General features: G+C 43.9%; 2 protein-coding genes across 2 annotated transcripts in view; one reads left to right on the top strand and one right to left on the bottom strand.

The window, feature by feature from the left end:
* Window positions 1-1,841, top strand: part of LOC116820507 (very-long-chain enoyl-CoA reductase-like) — a 42,375-nt gene extending 40,534 nt beyond the window's left edge. The window contains exons 12-13 of the mRNA XM_032773036.2: window positions 462-507; window positions 615-1,841. Coding sequence (XP_032628927.1) covers window positions 462-507; window positions 615-742 — 174 coding nt within the window. The 3' untranslated portion in view covers window positions 743-1,841. The remainder of the gene's footprint in view (window positions 1-461; window positions 508-614) is intronic.
* Window positions 1,842-3,184: 1,343 nt separating this feature from the next.
* The window catches only part of ABCA4 (ATP binding cassette subfamily A member 4), a 116,028-nt gene continuing 102,422 nt past the window's right edge, over window positions 3,185-16,790 (bottom strand). The window contains exons 38-49 of the mRNA XM_075067798.1: window positions 15,463-15,610; window positions 14,270-14,393; window positions 13,214-13,343; window positions 12,122-12,242; window positions 10,894-10,956; window positions 10,677-10,783; window positions 9,288-9,429; window positions 8,641-8,775; window positions 5,600-5,703; window positions 5,409-5,501; window positions 4,221-4,470; window positions 3,185-3,428 (exon numbers count right to left, since the gene is read on the bottom strand). Of these exons, the coding sequence (XP_074923899.1) occupies window positions 3,318-3,428; window positions 4,221-4,470; window positions 5,409-5,501; window positions 5,600-5,703; window positions 8,641-8,775; window positions 9,288-9,429; window positions 10,677-10,783; window positions 10,894-10,956; window positions 12,122-12,242; window positions 13,214-13,343; window positions 14,270-14,393; window positions 15,463-15,610 (1,528 nt within the window). The 3' untranslated portion in view covers window positions 3,185-3,317. The remainder of the gene's footprint in view (window positions 3,429-4,220; window positions 4,471-5,408; window positions 5,502-5,599; window positions 5,704-8,640; window positions 8,776-9,287; window positions 9,430-10,676; window positions 10,784-10,893; window positions 10,957-12,121; window positions 12,243-13,213; window positions 13,344-14,269; window positions 14,394-15,462; window positions 15,611-16,790) is intronic.

Here is a 16,790-nt window from a genome sequence, read left to right on the forward strand (position 1 = left end):
GGATGTGAGTGGTGCATAGACCTTGTACAGGTCCTGTGCACAGCACTGAGTGTCAGACTGTGTGTCCTCAATGCACACAGCCCTGCTGAAGTCAGATTTAAACAAAATCTTGATTTCAGGGGAATTTCATTGGTGTAAATGAGAACAACATTTGTTCCCAGGGCTGCAGAATGTCACCATTATAGGCACTGATTTAGGAACAACTACAAAGTAGGTGGAGACAAGGGAGAGAGGAAACTTATGTCCAAAACAACACACATAATAACCATGATGAAAAACGGGGAGCTTTTGTTTGGAATTAATAGGATGCCGTTGACTGTGTGAAAAATAATTTATACCAGAAATAGCTTTAGGTAACATTGGATGTATTGTTTACCTACATTAGAGAGGGATGTTTTGATAAGAGGTACAAATGTGAATGTGATCATCAGAAATATTTTGAGTTTCCTTGGCCATAACAGGTGGGGGCATGGATCAGCTTTACCATCATGACTCAGTGCGTCCCGGGTGAGTAAGGTTTTGTCTCTCCCAACTAAGTGATTTTGTTCTCAGGACAAGAGAATGTTGTTTCACTAGCATTGATATTGTTTCTTTTTTTATATATCTTTTTATAGTGGGATTGTTCACATTTCTTTGCTTCATTCAAATGACAGTTTGGGCAAAGGATAAACACTACACCTACGTACGAGAATTCAAGGATTATCCAAGTCTTAGGATGCCAATTATTCCTTTCTTACTGTAAGAAGAAAGAACTGTTTGAATACCTGAGTGGAACTACAGGAGGACAAAGCTGATGGTCTCTCTTTACTGAGAAACCTACTGGCAAATGAGAGAAATCATTTAGATAACTAAAGCAGGGTGGTTCTGCTGCATGGACTCTCCATTGCTGTGGGAAATTCTATACAATTGGAAGCTACATCTCTCTAATATTTCTAAATTTTTCAGAAGGTCATATTGGTTGCCATGACTTTATTGCTCCATTGGCAGCCAAGGGCCTTTAAGGCTCACTATTGGCTTAGATCCTTTCAATTAGTGACAACTGTAGCTTTCTGTACTGGCCTGATTGGTTTTGTGGATCACCATGAAGCCTTGCCACCGGGAAGCTCCAACTGTGGAACAGCATTCCACAGATGTGCTGATTGACCACAGATTTCTGGAGTCATCATGAGGTCAGCTGATTCAAAGGTAGATGCATGTGCTGCCTTCCCTTGCTGGAGACAAAGTGCTTTGGGGACAGGTGCTTCATGGGGAAATGACGACGTTACAAAGGAGGGAAATAGGAGTACTCAGAATAAAGAGGTGAGCAATAACTCAGATGTCTTAGTTGGCCCGAACACATACTTTGACGAGTCAACCTTAAATCACAAGTCATTAAGAATAGAACATCCCCTGTTAGGAAAACTCCTTTGTCAATAAATTGCTCACCAGCTAGTTGACTGGATTTTGAAGATGATGTATCTTCTGTAGTGGTGATATTTGGCCTGTTTTCATAAAACAAGTCATTATGATACCAAAAAGAACTTTTTATCTAGAGGTTTTATGTTAGTGTTTTCTGAAGAGGTTTTTAATGTACTTTGTAAACAAATGCACTAACCTACAATCCTCAAAATGATACTTCTGTCTCTGTTTGCAAAGCAGGGAGAAGGAATCAGTTACATAGTGAACTTTCTATGTTTTGTTTTCCACAAGGTGTTCAGTTTAACTTGGAAGGTTTTCTATAAATCTATTCAAGAAACTACTGCAAAACCTGTCTTAATGACTTTTTTAAGAACCTATTTTAGAACGTATCTACAAAGAGAAAACATACATAATGTTTTTTCATGATGATTTATTCACCTAGAATTGACCTATAGAAAGACTTTTGCAACTATTTGTAAAGATAAAATATGCAATAAATTCAAGCCTACATTTTGAATTCTGTCAAAATAATTATGGCAACAAAAGATAATGTATTATAGCTGAAGTTAAATCTTCCCTCTGTGCAGGTTGCAGAAGTTTCATAGTTTATATATAAATATAAAGCAAAATGGTCTTGTGTCAAAGTTACATCCACTGGATAAAAAAACAAAATCCCAGAGTTCACTATTATATAGCAAATTCTGCTACTGGATGAATGGCTTAGAAGCATGTAATGATTAGTGCTGTGAGTAATCAAAGCAATAAATCATTATGAATGATTTTGCATTCTGCTATTCTCCGGTAGAGCTAGAGGCAAAACTGGTGTCAGAGGTGAACTTCAAAGTGTTTGATGGTTCAGTCATATAATCCTCCAAAAATGCTGGGGTCCTGTCTGCCACAGTTGCCTCATTTCTCATTGACTTCAAAGGGGACGGCACGTAGGCTGAAATTCCCCTGTCTACAGATGGCCGGCAGAAGGCCTGGGAAACACTTACATCCCAGCTTAAGCCCTGAAGTCTCTGCACAGAGGGAAGATTTAACTTCAGCTGGCAACAGGATCAGGCCCTGGACTTCAGCCTAGCTGGCCAAGAGATGAGAATTTCTCATGTGAGATTTGTCTACTTCCTGCTTTGGGCCAGATCAGAAATACTGAATATTGCACGCAGACTTTAAAGCAAACAAACAACCCACTACCTTTTTGGTAGTTTCACCTCAGTTCCTGGAACCAGGAAATGAAGGGCCATGTATTTACTTTCATTAGCAAAAGTCACCAAGCTTTTTCAAATATAAAAGGGTTCTGCTTGGGTGTGAGATTTTGGCTGATTCTCCCAGTCCTGATGATTCTCTGGAGCTCTAATGGAATTGCCTGACATTACAATGAGGCAGCCTCTGAGCGGGAGTATTATCTGTCAGCACTTATGTCCTGGCCCGACACAGTCCTTTGCATTTTAAGAAGGTGGGTGCCCATTCCTGAGGTGGTAGTGCTCTCTGGTTTTGGATGTGCAGTGGGAAGGTGTGCAATGCTACTGGTAGCAATTAATTTGGAAGGTGGTTTTTTGCTTTTGTTTTTGTTTTAAAAAAAGACCATATTAAAGGTCCAGCATAGAAAAACCATCTTTAATGCTTTCTTATGTGTCAGGAAGGAAGGAAGGAGTTCTCTCTCTTTGCAGCATATAATGATCCTTGTGTGACAGGAGGATTCTATTATAAATCAAGCATCTTCCACTCCTTTGACCCTTTCAATGCATACTTCATGTCTCTCTCCAGCCAAGGCAGAAGAAGTACTCGGAAAGGTACAAAGCTTTATTTGAATACTGCCCTGAGCAGTTTCTTCACTCCCCATACAGCTGTGATATGGCACACCTGTGAGCTAACACACTCTCAGTGTTAACAGCTGCAGGGGAGTTCTATGCAGCTGCCTATTGAGGAAAAGCTGGGGACACCTTCACCTCCCGACTGGCTCCAGCTGCACGAGGGTGTAAAGGAATTTCCTCATCCTCCATCTGTTGCTTAGCAAAGTTCACAAATACCTGCAAGAGGAGAACAGATCAATATAACCAACTCACTGGGTGCCAGGCAGTTGAATTACTCTTGCCACTTGCATCACATCTGTGAAGCAGAACCCAGAGGTATGTGCAGAAATGAAAAATGCTCATCAGCAGAGGTCACACTTTTTTTTTTTTTTTAAATCCTGTACTGAATACATGTACAAATCCACCCTTTACGTCAGCTGAGTAGGGGGCAGGGCCCATAGAACATGCACCACACTGGTGGCCAGGGAGAAGATGTAGTATCCTAAAGCCACTGTGCAGAAGTCACGAGCAATCACTTGTGTGCGGGGAGTATATCCACCCACCAGCAGTCCCCGTGACAGCTGCACAGATCCAGGGCCTCTAATGACAGTGTATGCTGCCAACAGCACTGGCCTGTCTTGCTGGCTTTTAGTATAGAAATGCTCCTGTGTGGAAATCAGTGGCTTCTGAGGAGGGGGGCTAGGTGCTCAGTTAATTGATTGGGTACTTTAGGGCCTCTAAAGCAGTCAAAATCTCATTAAAACTAAATGGAAGAAAATTAATCAGTTGTCACTGTAGCTTCACAGTGCATCAGGGTATGCACAGATCTGATCCTGCACTTTTACCTGAGGGCACTGAGAGTTTTGACTGAGTTAGGGATGTAAGGTAAAGCCCTTCAAAAGCTGGTTTAACAGACAGTCAAGACAGTTACAGACCCTAACTTATTCTGGATTTTGCCAGATCCCCATAGCATTTCTTCTCTTGCCAGCCAGATTTTTTCATGGATGACTTTACTGCTTTCTTACTCACCTGATCCAAAGTTGTTTGTGAGACTGAATATTCTTCGATATTCAGGTTTTCTTTGTTGGAGATAAGTAACTGAAATATCCTGGCCAGTGAGGAGGAGCAAATCTGGTACTGCAGCATGTTATAGTGTTTCTCTCTTTGTAAACTGCCTGGGAAGTTGACTTGTATGAAACGCTCAGCTGGGCTTGGATCTGGACACAGCCCAGGTTTAGGTGCTTTAATTTTCATGGTGACAATATATCCGTCTCCAAATCTGAGAAACACACATGGGTTTGGTTGTTTTATGAAGATGTGGTTTTACTATGCAGTTGGGGGAAATCAGGTCTCAGCAGTTAGTTATACACTCAGAAATGCAGAGGCCCCTCAGGGTCATGTGTCCCCCCCCAGATTTCTGCCAGGGTGAGAGTTGGGCTGACTGTGGCTGAGGAAGACATGCCTGGGAAAGGCATAGGCACCTAGTGCTCATACTGAGCTCTGCTCAGAGGCACCCAGAGCAGGGAAGAGAGACAGGGCCGGCAGCGCAACTCCACCAAAGGCAATGTGGGGAAGCCCTCTCAGTCCAGTTCCTTCCTCACCCACAGCTGCAGTTACCTGCTCAGCAGCAGGCGTCCAGAACCTTCTCCAGCCTACACCGCACCCACAGCAGGGAGGCGATAGGAGAAGTAAGTGGGGAAGGAGCTGTCTGGGGAAGGCGATTCTGGCTTGGAGTTGGTGTGGGAGGCGCAGGGTGAGTGGGAAAGGGCCTTGAGGTGACGCATGGGGCAGTCACATGCAGCCCTCTGCCCACCCCAGACCTTTAAATTGTGTCTGCCCACCATCAAGAGTTACAGGTCATCTCTGCAGAAATGCATGAAATGGAATACCTAGAGCTAACTCTATTGAACTGTTCTGGGAAGCTGAGTCCACATGAATTCTGAAGAACTGGTCTGTAACATATTCAGGTGATTTGAGGATCAAGGGGCCTAACTTAAGTGTTACATATTAAAGAGTTGCACTCACAAGGTGGGCAGTGTGTTATTTTTAAATGAACACAGGTCTAGTGCCTATGTTACATATCACCTGGATGGCTGCATAAGCACAGCTTATTTGAAACTTGTACTCTGCATGAAGTACAGGCTGTGGTGTATCTTAAGTGTCCCCATAATCACCAGACAGTTCTTTAACAACACGGGATACAAACATTCAATTTACTTGTATTTTAGATGTTGAATAGTGCCCAGGCATTTGAAGGTCCCCTTCACCATTATGGCTAGACGAGTGCAGAGAGCTTCACATTCTTCCATGCTGATAAAACAGAGAACACAACAGAGGTTCAGGATTAGAGCAGGTTTCCTCCCTCTTTTGACTCCAGTGTTGATGGCAGGAAGCAAGGTTTGCATTACCTGTGTGAGGTCAGAACTACAGCTCGCCCTTCTCGGATCACACTGACAATAGAGTTCCATAAGAAGCGTCGGGACTGAGGGTCCATCCCTGTGGTGGGTTCATCCTGAAGGGACAATATTAATTACAGTCAAAGATTTTAATAAAACACATGTCCAAGGCATTAGTTTGAGATTCCTTAAAACTGAATTTGTTTTGTCTTTTTAGTAGTAAAATGCAGTTAGGAATACAGTGCGCCCAGTGTGGGAAGGGTATTGCACCCAGCAGAACATGTTACAGTGGACAGTGCATACCATGACACCAATGGTTCAAAAATCAGCTAGTACAGAGTCTTATCTCTTGATCTCAGAAACATTTGTAATACTGCCACCACCAAAGCGTCTAAGCGGTAATACAGTAGTAAGCAGAACAGAGCTTATTCAGAAGCCAGGCTGCAGAGTGTGTAAAGCTCAGTGTGACAGGGTACTGGGCAATGCGTTGCTGATTCAGCCTTCTGTCATGCCAGCTCCCATTTAAGGGAATAGATTAGAACTGGCTGGGGATAACTTGGCCCTAATTGGGGAAGCAGAGACAGCTGCCACCTAATTAGCCTGGGGCAGTATAAAAGCATCAGGGGAAGGAAGCCAAAGGGGGAGCAGAAAGAAAGGGAAAAGGCAGAGAGTGGATGTAGATAGCATGTCCCTCTGACAGTGAAGGGTCAACTGTACATGGTGAAACCATGATGGGAACAAGCCTGTGCATAAACTGCACCTGTGTTTACTAACCCCAGGCTTTCAGAGTGACTTTATGGACCTAGCAGAGGCAGAAGCTAAGGGGGCCTTGTTGCACTCTGTTGCACAAGGGGTTTGTCCGGGATTCCATGCCAGTGCAAGTGTTTGGCATCCCGGAGATGGAGGAGACTGGGCAATGGCTGGTCAAGCAGCAGGAGGTGGTGCAGAAGGCAATGCGGAGTATTGAGCAAGCCCACCAGCTGGAGAGACAGGCCTTGCTCACTTGGCAGGCAGAACTGCAATAGAGCCTGCAGGACTTAATTCGAGAGCGGGCTGGCATCCAGCAGCAGCTCCTGCAGAAAGTGGTGAGTCCCACAGGAGGGGATGGCATTTGGATGCCAGGCTTATGACTGTGTAAAATGGGCCTGACAGATGAGCTGGCGCCTTCCTAAGCACATTTGAGCAGGTAGCCAAAGGGGTTGGATGGGACAGGGCAACCTGGGCCCTGCAACTGGCTCCCTACCAAGCCAGCAAAGCCCAAGTGGCCTGCGCAGCCCTAAGTGAAGAGCAGGCCAGGAATTATGAAGTGATAAAGGCAGCTGTCCTACATCCGTGGAGAAGTATCACCAGAAGTTCCAGTCAGCGAGGTGGATGTGGGAGTTGGAGCCCTGGGCATTTGCCCAAAAGTTATTGGACTAGGCCACCTGCTGGCTGAGGTCAGACACCCAAGCAGTGGGGGAAATCATGAACACACGGTGCTGGGGCCGAGCTGGCAGCTTGGCTCAATATGGCTGAGGCTCCTCTGATCACGGGGTGGGAGGCCCTCAGGCTTCTTCCTGTTAAGGGGGGGGGTTAGAGCTTCTGTGGGGGGGGGCCCTCAGGAGGAAGGGGAGGGACCAGCCTCCCCAAAGAGGAGGTTCACCCACCGCCCATGACAATGTAATTAGAGAGCACTCAGTGTTTCCTTTTATCAGGGCGGCCCAGAAGATTCAGGGGGCCTGGGGTCTTCGGCGGTGGGGGGGGCCCCACTTCAGCGGTAATTCAGTGGCGGGGGGTCCTTCTGCTCCGGGATCCGCCGCTGAAGTGCCCTGAAGACCTGCAGCGGGAGCCCCCCGCCGCCGAATTACTGCCCAGAGGATTCATGGGGCCTGGGATCTTCAGCAGCAGGTCCCACTTCGGCAGTAATTCGGAAGGACCACCCGCTGCCGAAGACCTGGAGCGGAAGAAGCTCCGGGGGCCCGGGCCCCGCGAGAGTTTTCTGGGGCCCCTGGAGCGAGTGAATAACCTCACTCCAAGGGCCCCAAAAAACTCTCGTGGGGGCCCCTGTGGGGCCTAGGGCAAATTGCCCCACTTGCCCCCCCCCCGGAGGCCCTGCCTTTTATCATGCAAACTGAAGTGTTACTATATGATCTAATAGCGTACTTATTGACAGTAATTGCATTTGAGTTAAATCGTTACTGCCAACACAAACAATCGGAAACTTGTGTTACTCTGTAACAGGGGCTTCCTGGCTCCTGCTTCTGTCCTGGTCTACCAACTATTCAGAGACCCTTGTGCTGGTCCAACACCTTGTGCAGTTTATTTACAAATGGATTCCCTTCATAACATATACAGCTCCTGTGTCAAGCAGGGGAGAGCAATCTCTCCCTTCCCTAGCTGCCTGCTTCCTCTCTTTCCACTTCCTTCCTGTGTCTATTTATGGGCTGCCTAATGACTTAATTAGCCTGTCTGCCCTGCCCCACCTACAAATTAGGCACAACTCTACTTAATCAGCTCCAGTCTGCTTTGCTTGATTGGAGCTGCTGGGAACAGAGTGCTGACTCAACCTTTCTTGCCTGGCACATTGTTACATACTCTAACATTATAATTTAAGGAATAATTGAAATGTTATTTGCATCTTTTATTCCAAAAATGTTGTTGATGGAAAAGACTAGCTATACTCCACCCACACTTTTGTTTTGCTAGGTATAGCTGATAGCACTGTCAGTCAGGTGTGGCCTATACACAGCCAGGTATGTTCTTCTGACCATAATGGTTGTTTTCTGGTTCATTCTTCATTTAAAAAGCAGAAGTGGCTCTGGATTTGAATTTTCCCTAAATTCAGTTGTGTTTGAATCTTAGATTTTAGCTCAAGCCCATCTCTGTTGAAAACTTTTCCTATGGCAGTCATGTAAGGCCCAATCCTATGAGGTGTTGAGCTTTCCTGCCTCTCACTGAAATCAAACTACTGACAGTGCCATTGGCTTGAGGGCACTCAGCACCTCTCTGGATCAGCCCCTTATTGCTAACACACAGAATGCATTATCACAGAGCTACTTTCCTATGACACTTACTAGCAGGACAAGAGGAGGGCAGCCTATCAGGGAAATGGCAGTGGAGAGTTTACGCTTGTTACCACCACTGTATGTGCCTGCCAGCTGGTCTGCATACATCTGGAGATCCAGCTTCTGAATCCCCCAGTCAGCAACCTATGGGACAGAGAAGTCATTCTTCTTTCACACAGCAGATAGTGAACTGCATGTACAGCTGGTGACAACCGCACACATGCCACTGCTAGGCAGAGCCACAGCAAAACCTCATCTTTTAGCACATGTATTTCAGAACTGTAATTAGGGTGAGTCCATCAGTGAGCACAACTGTTTGTGATGATGGGTAAAATTCTGCTTCTTCACAACATATTAATTTTTCCCTTTAGAATCTGCTTTTCATTCCACATTTTTAGCAAGCCTTAGTCAGGTTTCTGTTTTTAATCCCTCACTTTTGCAGGTTCAGTTCATGCCTCCAGGATGATTAGGTACCGGGATTTCTGGTGCAATCATGAACTTAGCTGTCCAAATGACATGAACTGCACCCAGAATTTCAAGGCACAGAAAGTCAAGCCAAATTTAAAATTATTGTCCTGGGTATTAGAGGGGCCAAACCAAACATCTAAAATATTTATCATAACCAAGAAAGCTGATGAAGAAGAGACTGTTCGTACCCTCTCGATTTCCTCAGCAGGGACCCCTCGCAGGCGTGCATAGAGATGGAGGTGTTCCCGGCCTGTGAGGAGGTCATCAATAGCATCAAACTGTGGACAGTAGCCCATGTTTTGATGGACATTAGAGATATGGGTCAATATACTGGAGAAAGAAAGAAAAAGCAGTCTGTTGACTGTAGAAATGCTAATAGCTAGGTCTGGGATAGAGAAACAGATGTCTTTTCTACTGTGGGCAACATCGTTCTCATTAGTGAAACCAGCCTAGAAATGAATTTCACAGTTTAAGAGCTTGCTAAATGTTCAGCTGCAGAGCAGGTGCTCTACTGTATGATGGCTGGATTGTGGTGAATAAAGTCTAATCATCCCTACTAAGGGTGTAAAGCCATTTTCCCCTCCCATGTTTTTTCTGCTGCAGTTAAATCATGTTGTATAAGTTGACTTAAAGGCAAGTACAGTTAGCTCCTATTCAAGCAGCCACTCAGCAAATTGTATTTTGCTAATTGTGTTTATTTCTAGATAACAAATCAGGCAGTTTAATCTGAGTGCATCCTCAGGTGTCCGTAAGTAGGAAATAGTGCTGACTTTGCTTCTGGGTAGGGAGATAATGGAGGGAGAAGTGAAATAAAAGATAATTTCTTGTGGCCTGAGTTACTGTCGGCCTCTGCCGTTTGTGAGTTAGGGTCTGCAGTATGGGCCAAAGCATTAAACATTAAACATTCATAAAGAGCTATGGCATTCCATGTGGAAAGAAAGATCTCTACAGCACAATGAAACATTCAAACTGCCAGGTCATGAAATATCCATTCACAGTGTCACCCTAATGCAATTTAAGCAACAGCTAGAAATCACCAGAGATGGGCCCCAAGTCCCAACCCCCAGGTCTAAACACACCTAGACGTTAGAGGGTGCCGACCCTTATCTGGATCTGAATACCTCCATACCAAGGGGAGCTCAAAAACGGGTTGATTTTTGTTGCTTAGTCTCATCTCTAGCAATTACATTAATTAGTCACAAATCTTCTAACACAAAATCAGTCACAACAAAAAACATTCAGTGAGTTCCTGTATCTGTTTTTGTTCATTTTTCAGTTTAAACCGCCCTAGGATCTTGCAAGCAGCTGTCGCCGCAAAGCAAAAGAAATTCAGAACTTCTCAAATACGGCAGCTTCATTTTGCTGGACTCTTAATTGATCTGATTCAGGGTGAAGCCCTCTATTTATCCACAGGAAAGGTACAGCAAGGGCAATGGCAGTACGAACTTCTCCACATCCTCTGTATCTGCTGAGACTGTCAACACAGGTTGCCAGTGAGTGACAGCTGTAGCAATGGGTTCTGTGATGTAGACACATCAATTGGTAACTGGGCTCTTGTGGTGTTTTAAAGAGGTTACCTATTGCCAGCCACTACAGCATCTCCAGATGTCACGTCAGTATCCCCAGTCAGCATTTTGAAGGTTGTCGTCTTGCCAGCTCCATTTACTCCCAGGAGACCAAAGCACTAAATTATAAAATTGATCACAGTCTTAAGTATTTCCACTTGAAAATCAATGGGATCATGAAATATGAATCAGTCTATGAAGTGTGATCTATAGCTATTGAACGACCCACCTCTCCTGGACGAACGCCAACACAGAGTCTGTCTACTGCTGGACTGCGTCTACCTGCATAAATCTAGAATGAGAGAAGAAATAAAAATTCCTATTACAAGACATCTACAGCAGAGGGAATCCTCTGAACTTCACAGTTTATTAACGTTGGAGTTAGGGGACCTCAAATGCTTGACAAGAATAAAATATAATCTGAGAACAATTAAAATGTGCAAACATTCCACTGAGTCAAACATTTGCCCTATTTAGGAATCATTTTACCCATTATCATCTTTATCTAACCTGCTAGTCCAGCTCTAGGCAGTATGGGGGTAGCTCCCAGAATCTGCACTATAACAAAATGTCTCTGATGTATCAAACAAGATGGAACAATAAAGGAAATTAAAACTGTGAGGAATGATGCAGTACTTCCGTTCATAGAGCTAAAGCAATGGATATGACGTCTTGACATCTGCTCCTCAGGCTGGGGCTAAGGGCTGAGAACATCATGCAGATGTTTTCAATTCTTGGAGAGAAGATTAGCTAGCACCATACAGTGTGTCTGTCTACACTGTCATCAGGATGTGTGATCTCAACACATGTAGACTTACTTGAGCTAGCTGGACTTCAGCACAGGCTGGCTGCCTGAATAATTACCCAGGGTCCCAGGTGGGCTTGTACAGCCCAAACTGAAGCCCATGCTGCCATGGCTTCACTGCTCCAGGACCTGAGCTAGCTAGATTAAAGCTAGTTTGTGTATGTCCATGCATGTGCTGCAACCACATACCTCGACTCATACCCTGTAAGAGTCTCCTAGTCTTATAATGTGAAACTAGCTAAATGGGAAAGAAGTGGAGACTGGGATTCGCAAATGGAAACCAAACAGCCCATAATGAAGGGGTAGGTGGGGAATGACGGTCTAGGGGAGATGGTAGATCTAGGATAGGGTTAGGTTGGGTGGATGGGTGAAAGGTAGCTTAGGCACTTTAGCCAAGGAGTGAGTAGGGAAGCTTGTCCTGTCCATACTGGACTTTTCTATATCAAAATCCTGACTTTGGTTTGATTTGTTTGATCAGAGGGCAGTAGGCAAGTAAAAGTATAAGACCTTGCTTTAAAAATGTTATTGATTTTGAAAACTATATTGTCCACTTGTTCAAGTGCATTCTGGAACAATTTTCTGCCAGTAGACTGCATCCCAGATGAGTTTCCAACTAAAGCAAACATACGTTTTAGAATTCTCAAAATATTACCTTGGTCAGTTCTTGTAATGTTAATATATCTGTTTTGTTTCCTCCATTCATAATTCTTTGTCTTTCTTCTGCAACATCCTCATCTTCATCACTAACAGGCAATTTAGCAGGCTCAGAAAACCTAAAGAAATGCAACAGATGAATAGAAAAAAATGTGAATAGCATGGGGCACAATAAAATTACAATAGCAGAGCCTGAGATCATGGTTAGATGATTTGTCAGGAAATGTGACTAGTGGAAGAGAGAAGACCTTAGTTTTATAACATGACGTTAGCTGGAGCACTCTTGGATTTGAAGAGACTTCTCAATCTTAAATCCCAAGTACTGTGAACATATGGGTCTTGGTGGATCAAGGGGGTTTACAATGGGACATGGGTCTGTTCACTCCATCAGTAGGTTGAATCTGACACAACTCAGTGCTCAGGCAAAGCCTTTACTATTTGGTGCCCTAGGTATACAGGCTGATGGTCTCAGTCCAGTTCGTAATGGAAAACTGTCCATGTGAGACTATATCTTCATAAACTGCACCCTTTGGAATCCTTGTTGGCAATCACATCTGAGAATGAATTACACTCTCACCCCTGGAGGAAGCTTCCTGGTGGGACTGGGGCAGTTTTAAGAAGCAGTGTGGGAAGCTGCTGCCCATGCTGTAACTGAGCTGTGCATAAACAGAGGGCTGCAGTCCATGGGACTTCCTGGCCAGCACCTTTCATCAGCATTTAAGTCACTCAGAAGCTTTAAAAGTTCACTTTGTGGACTAAATACCACAGTTTACCTACTACAGTAAGTTCACCCTGAAACTCTGATTCAGAAAAACATTCCTGTTTTAGGAGAGCAAATAAGCATCTACTTAAATCCCACAGAAGTAATGAAGTTAATGGGACTTAAGTAGATTCTTAAATACTTCCCTGAATCAGGGCCCTAGTGACTAACGATGATGCCAAAGTAAATAGGGTGAATCTTGTAAAGCCACCACAAACATGAGACTTCCCGGAGAGAAAAGGCATCACAGTGGATAACTAAGACGCTAATTTTGTTAAGCTTGTATGAAAGTTTTTTGTTATCTCTGAGTCCAAGGGTTTTTGGACATACCATCTTGTGGGGATCAGATGATGCTGCATAAGGAGATTCAGAACAAAGTATACAACTCCTTCAACTGCCATGGCAACCAGGTTCTTTCCAACAAAATCCCACTGGAATGGATTCAAGACATGCTTCTCACCTTTGGAGTGAAATCACGAGAAAGCAAAGCGAAATATAGCCCAAACCCAGCACAGATCCTCAGAACAAAACCCATTAGTGTAATAACTTCAGATGCAAATCTGTAATTTATGTGATCATTACCAGGCAATGTCTGCAATTTTCCAGGGTGTCCTAATAAAGACTCTTATTGAAAACTCAAAACCAAATTCTAAAGGCACTGATATGTGGGAGCGAAAATGAACGCTGTCTCCATAGATATGAGGCCAGTGGCAGATCATATCTAGACATTTGCATGGGGTAGTCTGGTGGCAATTTTCCTTTCTCAGTAAACATTAATAAACTTTGTGTTGATATATCACTGCCTTTCCAGCAAGAAGGTCTCTTTTATCAAAGGCAGCCACAGCACCACAGTGGGGAATTTAAAGAAATTCAGCCATTTTTAAAATTAGTACGAGGGCTATCAAAATAGCAGGCAGCAATTAACATTGCAGACATATATCCCAGCTATGATTGTCTAGGGGGATCAGGTAGCTCAATGCCGGGAGAGCAATGACTTAACCTACTAGTTTCAATGCCAGTCTTCAAAGCCCTGCAGTCTGGTAGAGGATGTTTCTGTCTTCCAAAACCCACCCACCATGAAAGGGCAAAAAATGAAGGCAGATCAGAATTCAAGTACTGTAGAAATGGTTTCACCTACGGCACAGGCTACTGGTATAGGCCATACCCCCATGCAGCACTTAAAGTTGTATTAGTGTATTGCAACTCCTTTAAAAGGTTGAACTTTTGTTCTGATCATTCATGATACACACATGGACATAAAAAAGTTGGAAATTTGTGAAACAGCCACCAGTCCTCCGATTCCAACACTTACATATCTTAGCCCTGGTATGGACATGCCCAGCATTGGTTTCAAAACATCCCTTGAAGTTGCTAGCTATTACTTACCAAACCTGGCGTAGACATCTGTCACTGCTTGGTTCATGGCTAGGTCAATGAGTCCACGGCCCAGGCAGAAATGTGGAAAGATTATCAGCGTATTTTTCAATGTATTATTGAATTTCTGCAAAGACTAACATACAGAAATAATATCATACATGGAGTGAAACCCAGGCATCTTAAAGCATTTCCGTTAAGAAAACAGTGAAATGAATGTTCAGTTCTCTTGTCATATCAGTGAAATTAGGTCTTCTCTGCTCTGAAGACAAAGATGATGGTAGTGTCTATCAGTCTGTGCACCAAAGATTTGCAAAACAGAACAGAAGGGTATAGTTTGTAGTAGGATGGCTCTGGCAAATGAAGCAAATTAACAGGGAGTTTTACGTGGAAAAAAATACCAGTGAGAAAAGAAATGTTTTCTTCACCTTCTTCACACTGGAATATTATTGCATATAGTGTAGGCAATGTGTAATTCTGTCCCCATTCATTATAAACTGGGACAGGGACTCTTGAACAGAAAGATTCTTGCTCACCAATTATGATGCCTTTAATGCCAGGAGTATAACTATAAAAGGATGGGCATAATCTGGGAAAGAATAGGTTTCAGAAGTAACATAACATTGGCCTCTTGCACCCTAAGCTGAGCAGCACTGGATTGTATTGTCATGTTGTCACAGCAGGAAGTTGTGAAGGAGCACACACACGATTTTTGAAAATACACAGGAGACTGGATAGATAACAGTGCCAGGGGGCATGATAAAGCTGGCACTTGAAATCATGAAGCAGCTGAACCAAAACTTGCATCTCTTCCAGGCCAAACAAAAGCACTGTATCACCACATGTACCACTCTGAGGAAGAAGCTGGCTCCTGGCAGTGGCTCAATATGGATTTTTTCTGCTTGATCTAAAGCACTTCACTGTCACTCGTTGGTGTGTGTGTAGCTGGTAGCTCAGCAAGTCAACTGTGCTTACCCCCACTTCATTTGGTTCCTTTGGCTCCACTCAGAGCTCTCCACCCTCCAAGTCCTCATACAGCCAGTAGTGTCTTCCCTACTCATTCACTCCCAGAAAGGTCAGCAGAAGGGGAAAACACAATTACTACAGATGGTTGCCCACCACATGCTAGGCTGGGACACCTTATGTGCAGTACGCTGTCTTGGCACAGCTCTTTAAATCAAAGTCTCCATGAAAGCATTGCTTACTGGGTTATTTTCGAACAACTCCAAGATAAATGTAATGGCACTGCTGTTGATACCAATGAAGAGATTAAGACAAGATAATGCAACGTAGGCAGTGCTAGGGACATTGAACAGGTAGGACGCTGGGTACATCATGGGAATTACTGCCCACCTGTGTGAAAGACAAACACAACGTATCAGCTTCTGAGTATTCCCTTTAGTCTGTCTATTCGAGACATATGCCGAGCCTTTCTCCTTGCCCCATACGTGGTGAAATCTCAAAACTAATCAGAGATTTCACTCAGACGCTAAGGCTTGGTTGCCACACAATGGCTTCCCTCCCACCCCATCTGCCTAGTTCTGTTCACTGCTCAAATGTGAAGCGAACAGAACACCTGCATGGCAATCATCACAGAGCAGGTGACTACCCTGACATCTGTGGACAAGCCATGAGTGCCACAGCTGAACTCTGTATCTATGAGAGAAGCAAATGAGCTATGTGGTTTTGCCAAATACCACTATTTCAACCCTTGGAACTGGCCAGAAAAATCAGACACAAGTACTTAATAGAGGTTATTAACACTTCATCAACCAAGGACTTTAGTAATTATAAGGGCAGAAACTGCACACAAGTGAAGGAATTGCACATGATTAAATTTTCTATTATGAAAAATATTGTGGGTGAAATTTTGAGCTCTTAAAAAAGTAAGACACTAACGCAATACTGGTTTGAGCAAAGCATAGCAGAGGTAGATACTTTACAAACTTAGATGTTCGCTTAGCTCAACCAATGCATCTCACACTTGATCTGCAAACCATCTTGGGGTTCCCTGTGCACTACTTGTGACACAGATACCCCTTGGCAAAGTGTTCCCTGTTCTTTGCACACAGCTCTCACCTCAGACTGACAGACTCACTACACCAAACATGTCTTACAGGATATTGATTCATGAAGAGTAACATGTAGGATATCTACAGAAAGCTTATAACTTGTCAAGACTCATACAGGTAACATTTAAGGAACAATGTATATATACTGAAAAAGCAGCAGAGAATCCTGTGGCACCTTATAGACTAACAGACATTTTGGATCATGAGCTTTCGTGGGTGAATACCCACTTCATCAGATGAATGTAGTGGAAATTTCCAGGGGCAGGTATATATATGCTAGCAAGCAAGCTAGAGATAACGAGGTTAGTTCAATCAGGGAGGATGAGGCCCTGTTCTAGCAGCTGAGGTGTGAAAACCAAGGGAGGAGAAACTGGTTCTGTAGTTGGCAAGCCATTCATAGTCTTTGTTCAACCCTGAGCTGATGGTGTCAAATTTGCAGATGAATTGAGCTCAGCAGTTTC

This window comes from Chelonoidis abingdonii, chromosome 7, assembly GCF_003597395.2.
Source record: "Chelonoidis abingdonii isolate Lonesome George chromosome 7, CheloAbing_2.0, whole genome shotgun sequence".
Classification (NCBI taxonomy): domain Eukaryota; kingdom Metazoa; phylum Chordata; order Testudines; family Testudinidae; genus Chelonoidis; species Chelonoidis abingdonii.